Source organism: Cryptomeria japonica, chromosome 8, assembly GCF_030272615.1.
Source record: "Cryptomeria japonica chromosome 8, Sugi_1.0, whole genome shotgun sequence".
Lineage (NCBI taxonomy): Eukaryota > Viridiplantae > Streptophyta > Pinopsida > Cupressales > Cupressaceae > Cryptomeria > Cryptomeria japonica.
The window spans coordinates 124,282,302-124,290,308 of NC_081412.1; the positions used below are offsets into that span (position 1 = coordinate 124,282,302).

Below are 8,007 nucleotides of genomic sequence, written 5' to 3' on the forward strand. Positions count from 1 at the left end.
AAATTATATACATAACTTTAAATGTGATGATTATAATGACTAGATTAAATATCGAGTGGTCATATTTTATGATTTGTTGTGATGCATTAATAAAACTGACAAGTTATTAAAACCTCTAAAAGCAACTACTTATGCAAACAATGTTTAATGTGATGATTGAATAGGGCAATGCCTTTGGTGATGAGCACATGGGCACATATGTTAGCATGTGACAAGTCAAAATACACATTTTATAATTATGGTGACATGCTTATGTGGATGGTTATGTAGTGTTAACTTCATTTGTCTTGAGTAAATTATATTTTAAAAAGGGCAATTTATAATTATCCTTTTTGAACTATGAAGGGGGATTTGTATTGTGATTTATAATTTTCAAATTTATGTTTTCTAACTTTAATGTTGAGATCAAAATTAAAAATTAATCAAGATAAGTAAAAAAATGTAAAGAAAACGAGAAATAGATCTTAAAGAATGGCCTTGGCCTACCGACCATTCTTTAAGTTGCCACACAAACACACGACCTTAAGGAATAACCATGGCCATTGGCTATTCCCTTTGGTCTTTGGAAGGGATTTTTATCCCCTTGCAATAATTTTTTTTATTAATCATTATTTTTGTACATGTTACAATGCTATTGGGTCAATACCTTGACCATGTTACAATGCCATTACAACAATACCATTGACCATGTTACACTGCTATTAGGTCAATACCCTTGACCAAAACGTTACTAAAGAAATGATCTAATCACATCCCTTACTACTCTTCTTGTTGTCAAACTGACACGCATTGATGGGAACTTGGGAGAGTGGCCTTCAACCCACCTGTTCCAAGAGCAACATGTAATGTTTTTGCCTGCAACATACTGTGAACTTGAGTCTATCTTTGAAAACAAGTACATACCCAAGAGAAACTCTATGAAATATTGGATATAAAACACTTCAGAAATCATTTCTATTGGGAGCACTTGAAGATCCAAAGGAGAAAGGGTCTACCCGGTTTTCTTTTTCTCTTGACAGAAGGCATGAGATATGATGCATACGTTCTTAACTCTTTGTGCCCCTAAACTGCTCATTTCAAAACAACAGTACAATTGTCACTTAAATTTCAGAATGAAAATGTTTCAGGCAACAACTCTACATAAACAATGATGGAAATCAATTTGCATGCCTTGAACTGCTACCTTTGAAATGATGAAAATGGGCATCCAGTTTTCTATAATCCACCGGTTCCTTATTCCTGCATTTTATCAAGAAATCATTATATAAGCCATCATCTATCTTCCCCATCTTTACTAAAAACAAAACAAATCATTTAGTATTTGATACTTTTGATAGCTTACTCAAAATTACTCTAATTTTTTTCGAAAATAATGTGAAGCATATTGAAGAACAAGTATAAAGAACATACAGTGTGGTCTCTAATTTATGCAGCAATTTAAGAGTGTCATCAGAAAAACAAGGAAAGTACTTCTTCCACAAAACGAGGACTGCTTTCATCCTATCAGTCTTATTTTTTTACAATTCATTTATTTTCAAAGAAAAAATGCAATGAAATGCATACCTTCATTTGACCACATCCAACATCCAATGTCTGGAAAACGTCCTTCACCACTTGCTTCACAAGCTTCCATTTGTACCTACAAAAATTCCAGAGATTGACACTTGAATTTTACATGACTGATCTAATCACACAAAACACGCTCATAAAAGAGAGACAACACAATATATGTCTCTATTTTCAGTCAAATAATGGTATCAAAGATCAAACAACTGAACAATATGGAAAGGGGTTGTCATGACAAATTTGATAGAGATCAAGGAGGGCATTCACTGTTTCTACATGCTTTGTTTTCATATTTCATTTTGCTTACAATCACGGAGTGCTTAGAAGGAAATAGTGGATTTCAAGTGCTTGATACTGATAATAAAAATTGCAAGATGACAGCCCATGTAGCAGCCCTCAGTGGTCATAGTGATTTGATTTTATACTGAAAATATTCAAAATAGAACAGTCCAAAAAAGGTCTGGACCAGACCTCATAATAACAGTGATATCAACATTTATGGCATTTATCAAAGTTTTATAAATAACAACGATATGGAACAGTGACGACATTTATAAGCCAATTTGAAGACAAACAATGCACTCTACTGCCATGAACAACCCATGATGTTTCAAAGACAGATGTCAAAGAAAGGTCACATGCCTACAATGTTGCAGTGAAAGCATCAAATCTGCTACAAAAATAGTGAACTAGTCACAAACATAGTCATTGGGATTGTGGGACTGTTAAGTAGGCAATAACTTTTCAAAAGTTATAAGGCCACCATTGAAGTTTAGTGGCTAAGAATTCTAAGGATAGTGCAACATCAACATGAATCAAGGTCCCCATTATTTCTGGTATGTGAGTTATATTTCTGAGAGCCCAACTGTACTAGAACAGTCCCTTACAGCCTTTGGTGATGCCACTTTAGCAACATTTACTTCAGTCAAGCCAGAACATGAAAATTCCATTAAAAGCAACTGGAAACATGATAAATTACAAAGAGTATTTTGGAAACTGGAAACATGTGATGCCCAAATCACAATTGATAGTATGATATTTTGGAGTTTTACATAGTAAGTAAAACAATCATGTTGGAGTGAAATTGATACAAAGAATGGGATATCCAGGTGGCAGATTCTGTAAATATCAATGAGGATTTATTCAACCACATATTTGAACTGAGAAATAGCAATGCAGGAGATCAGGACAGAAACGCAACTTGTTAAACAGAAGAGCAAACCTTACCATCATGAAACTTTTTGAAAATAGTATTGGTGGAAAATCATTTACACAACTGTTAAGGAGATAATAAATTTTATTGATACTGCTGAAATTTGAGGGATAAATATTGCCTTCTGAGGAGATATTATAGAGCATGGTATCAAGATGTACTATTTCTTAACATGAGGAATAGTTATCAATCACAAGATTATATGAAGTCAAAGGAAGTGGCAAACATGTCTAAAGAGGCACTAAACAAAAGGTATATTGCACACAGTCTTATGTGGCAAGAAGGCATAATCAAGATCCCTGATTTATCCTGTGATAATGTCATGAAAATACCAATGGCTTATTATTACTTATCTCAAATAAAAGAAAGCTAAAGAACAGTTTCAGCATCATACTAGAACCAGGACGACAGGGTATGCACAAATGGATGTATAACAAAGGAAAAAGAGACTTCCTATCTGCATCATGAGTAATCCTAACGATGTCTTTCAAAATGTCAAACATAAGAAAATATGGATATTTTGTTGCAGATTTTGATTTTGCTAAAGTGGTTGACAGAAGAACATTTACTCTATGTGGTGAGGGCATTTGTACCGTAGAATGATGCATTTTTAAATATAACTCACTTTAACACTAAACATTCATAAAAAAACAATTTCCTACATAGTTCAATAAGTACAGATTACTTATTCCTACAAACATAGTTTTATAAGTATCTATTACTTGAATTGCATGTAAGATTAGAGAAAAAAAAAAATTCAAAGTCCATCTTCATTCTTATGATGTATTATAGAACATGATCTCAAAAAAGTTATGAAATTGATACTTACACTCTCAAATTCATAAACTTCATTGGTATTGAGATGTTCAAAGACATTCAATATCTGATTTTATTTTGTATTGAGCATCTTAGGAACACCAGACTACTTGGCACCTGAAATTCTCTTGAATAAAGGCCATGGCAAACCTGTTGACTGGTAATATTTTAAGTGCTACCTTGAATAATGATTGATTCTTACTTGTAAAGACTTGAAAGTTAACAGGATATGATTTGCAGGTGGACATTTGGTGTTCTTGTGTATGAAATGCTAGCAGGCTTTACTCCATTTCAGGACTGTGGTTGGTTTGCAACTCTTTCCCTATCAGCCTTTTTAAAGGTTGCAGGTTTTTCAAGACTGATTTTTCATGTTTTTGTGATAGTTTTTAACTGATTTTTCGTGGTTGGATGATGGTAGATACATCCGGTACCTACCAGAAGATATTGAAATGCAAGCTTCGTTTCCCAACCCATTTCTCCTGTAAGTAAGAGATTCTTTCATTTTTTTTCTCAATAATTTAGATTAAACTCTGATTCATCATCATTTTACTTCTCCCGCTTTTAACTGCGGGAAACTAGATGTCTGCTATATATTAGTCTTGCAATATATCGTAATTTATTTTTGTTTTTTATTTTGGATTGTACAGTGCAAGAGACTTAATCAACAAACTCTTGACTCCAAATCTCACTAAAAGGTTTTGGAAAGAGATAACCTACCATGTTTCTTTAATTTTTAAAACATGAACTAGTTTAGACCAAAGTTTGTGATTAATGTTGTGCTTAATTATCAGGCTAGGCTTCTTTGAATTTTGCATTTTATGATGTAATTCTTGGTTCCATACCAAGTTTGACAGCATTAAAATGTGATCAGGATTGGATGTCTGAAAGGAGGAGTGAGAGACAGTAAGTCATATCCTTTCTTGGAACATGTTGATTGGGACTGGCTGCTTCAAAAGAGAGAAACGCCACCTTATAAGCCCATATGTAATGTAAGTGTAATACAGGAAACTCGTAGATACCATTACTAGCTTTTGTGACTTCCTCTGCAAGTGTTGTTTTGTTGATTACATATTTTAAAGGAACGACAGAATGAGAGATGTAGACTTCGACTTCGTACAGATTTTTGGATAAAATTATGTGAATATTTTTATTCAATGTTTTGAATCATTCTCTCCAAACATCGAATAAAAATATTCACACAGTTTTATCCAGAAGATTATATCTACATTTCATAAACTGTGGACCTTCATACAAGATTATATCTACATTTCATTGACTGTGGACCTTCATTAGTATGAGACATATCATCCTCCTGAGATTTTTGTGCCACACTAACTGAACTAGTGCCTCAATCAAAAGGCTACAACCCATTATAGGTTAACAGAACTAAATGTGCATGAACCAAAATTAGATTAACAGACCTAATAAATTAACTTAAAATAGGTTAAACCCCATGCAAAGTTAAAGCTTTTTCAGGCATTATAACTAATTTGCTCATGACTGATTTGCAGGGAAAAGAAGATGTAAGCAATTTTGAAGATTATTCCTAACGATGTCTTTCAAAATGTCAAACATAAGAAAATATGCAAAATTGACCATTGCCTTGATATTCACAGATCATAGACAGACACACAAGCTAATGGAGTAATGGAGTATTGCTGCACAAAAAGTAATTCATAAAATATCACTATGGATATGAAAACAAACATGCAAAGTTAGATCGCGTGCCTAATGGAAGCTTGGATACGTATTCAATTCTGAAAGGATAGACAACCTAAGATGGCTGAGATGATTGAAAGCTTCATAAACATGGATGATGATGATCATGAGAGCTGTGAATTTGATGATGAGAGTAAGAGTAGAGTGAGCGAGGAGAAAATAGTAAGATTCAAGGATGAAAGGTTTCCATCTGTGTTACAAGATGTAGTTGAGATTGGTTGCAGAGACTCACAATTAGCTGCAAAGGTGTTGCAGCAAATCTGGAAATCGGCTCACCCCTGCGGAGATGCATTACAGAGGGCCACATGCTGTTTCGCCAAAGGGCTTACCTCCCGCCTTTTACTGCTTCTCCAGAACAACAACAACTCTTGTGGTACTAAGTTGAGCACTCTGCAGCCTCCAGGGGGCTCTGATCTCATGCGTGCTCCAACCAAGGCGGAAAGAGCAGAAGGATTTCAGCTCTTATACCAGTGCACTCCCCACATAGCCTTCGGTTTCATGGCCGCTAACGAGACCATAGCGCAGGCGACGGAGGGCAAAAAAGCCATCCATATTCTTGACCTAGGATTGGTGCAGGCCCTTCAATGGCCGGCGCTTATGAGAAAGCTAGCGGCTAGGGCAGAGGGCGCTCCCAGCGTGAGGTTCACGGGCATGGGGACCTGCTCATATTCTGAAATTCAGGAATGGGGGGCGGCATTGGGGAAAGAAGCCAAGGCCTTGGGGTTAGGGTCAGAATTCCGAGGAATAGTCGAGCCACGCCCTACTAGAAGAGCCCTCTTGGCCTGACCTGTGCTATTACTGCCCTCTGGAGAAAAATAGAAGAAGAGGAATCGAAGAAAGCTAATGCCCTTAAAAGGGCAAAAACTGAATAAATCTGCAAACAACCTAACTTAATAGCATTGCAGTATTAAGTTCTACGTACCTGGAAGAAGAAATTGCCCTTGGTTGCTCTGCCTCTGCCTCTTCCTCTGTTCTGTCTCTTCCTCCGCTCTGCCACAAAAATTAACACTAAAACAAACAAAAAAATTGAAAAAACACTGAACACCACCAAACAAAACAAACACCTGAAAATAAAGATGGACAGAAAAACCAGCGTGCACGCTGTACACCACCAAACCACCAAATAAAACAAACACCTGAGCAAAAAAAAATTGAATGGAGAGAAAGAACAAAACATTTGACAATCACAAAAACAAAGAGAACAAAACTTAGAACTCTGACACATCAGGCATGGAATGGAGGACTTTCTTAACGGAATGTCTGTAACAGAATTTCACATTTAAAAACAATCTTAATTTGACATGCCGCTCCCATTCACCTTTCAACGGCTATTTTAAATTTTTCATTAATTTAAACAAATTTAAATTAATTAATTAATCCTTCAGGTTTCTTTAATTAGGAACAAGTTATTGATATCTAAGTGAAACAAATAAATAGTTCTTAGCATACTTATAACATTTGATTCAAATTTGTATTTTTTAATTTTTTAAGTAAATGAAAGTTTAGGTCTTGCTATACTTTTCTCTATCATTTAAAGATTTGAAAACATCAGTTTATTTTTCTCCTTCTATCTAAACTCAGTTTCTTGTTTCTTCTACTCATCAAAACCTCACATTTCCAACATGGTCCAATGTGTATAGAAATGCCTACAAGATTTGTCAATGACTTCCAAGTGTATAAGTAGAATTTTCGCCTTGGAGTTCATCATTGATTGCAGTCTTCTTGGAAAATTCATGATAGATTGATAAGAGAATTTTATATTTTCTTAGTAAATCTTGGCAAGGTTATCAGTTTCGTTCAACCATGTGTGGTATTTTATGATTGGAGTCTTTTTTTTATTAAGAATGATTATTAATGGTATTTCTTCTTTTATGGCGAGAGGTTTAAATTTTGTGGGAGGGGAGGTTCGTTCACTCGTAGATGTTGTTGTTTTCCTACTAGAGTATATCTATAGAACAAATATTTTGATTGTGAATGCAAGTATTTATCAAGTACCACAAGGTATTTAATTGAATATAAGGACACTTATTGACCTATATCAAGTTATATTTCATGATAAATGACCCAAATTATATGTAATAATACAAATGAATTGTAAGAAGAATTAAGTTTAACACAAACATTAAAACAATCTCATTTAATTTTCTTAAAGCATAGTAAAGATACGAATTAGATTTATAGACAAAATTTAAAGAGAGACGTAGCTATTTGGAATTGGAGATTTTAATAAAGTCCATGAGACCTGCCTTGAAATTAATTCTAAAATTGAAACAAAATAATATGTGTTATATTTTGATACATTTGATATCCACTACATGTGACAACCTAGTGGTAATTGCACTATGAAATAAACAAAGATGACCTTGGACTCTTTTCACATGTTTAAAATGGCTTTGTCGTGTACAAAGATTCCACTACTCATTTAGTAGCTAATAACAAGGGGAACACAACTTATCAAGCAAGGAAGGAGGATAGTTTCCATATTGAAATCACTCATTGAGAGATAGAAACATGATCAATTTTGATGAGAATGTTGAAATTGTAAGTCGAGTAGGGAAATGGTGGAACATATAGGAATTATTGCTTACCATGCTCTATGCAAATCATAAATAGTATTTGAGTTGATATGAAGAGAAATAGAGACATAGATATTATACAATCAAAGAACATCCTCTTTCATTTCAATGCACAAC

At 34.4% G+C, this 8,007-nt stretch overlaps 1 protein-coding gene across 3 annotated transcripts; it reads right to left on the bottom strand.

Moving 5' to 3' along the window:
• Positions 1-584: 584 nt before the first annotated feature.
• On the bottom strand, positions 585-6,559 carry LOC131041628 (uncharacterized). 3 transcript variants are annotated; one of them, XR_009358726.1, is made up of 6 exons: positions 6,379-6,559; positions 6,237-6,304; positions 1,564-1,639; positions 1,184-1,239; positions 996-1,067; positions 585-855 (listed from the first exon to the last, which is right to left on the bottom strand). XR_009358726.1 is itself a non-coding variant. In XM_057974766.2 (5 exons), the coding sequence occupies exons 1-4, from the start codon at positions 6,537-6,539 to the stop codon at positions 1,047-1,049; spliced, it is 456 nt and encodes a 151-aa protein (XP_057830749.2). In that variant the 5' UTR covers positions 6,540-6,559; the 3' UTR covers positions 585-855; positions 996-1,046. The 3 variants fall into 3 exon arrangements, 2 of the variants coding, with proteins under 2 accessions (XP_057830749.2, XP_059065927.1); XM_057974766.2 differs by having other exon boundaries at positions 6,237-6,559; XM_059209944.1 differs by lacking the exons at positions 6,237-6,304; positions 6,379-6,559 and adding an exon at positions 5,547-6,192.
• Between the last annotated feature and the right edge of the window lie 1,448 nt (positions 6,560-8,007).

Bases quoted from the DNA above. Each gene is read 5' to 3' on its own strand.
- LOC131041628 (XM_057974766.2), bottom strand. From the start codon at position 6,539: ATGTGTCAGAGTTCTAAGTTTTGTTCTCTTTGTTTTTGTGATTGTCAA. The intron at 1,640-6,236 runs GTACGTAGAACT...GAATTTTTGTAG, and splicing joins AGGGCAATTTCTTCTTCCAG to GTACAAATGGAAGCTTGTGA. The intron at 1,068-1,183 runs GTAGCAGTTCAA...TGAAATGAGCAG, and splicing joins CCATTTTCATCATTTCAAAG to TTTAGGGGCACAAAGAGTTA.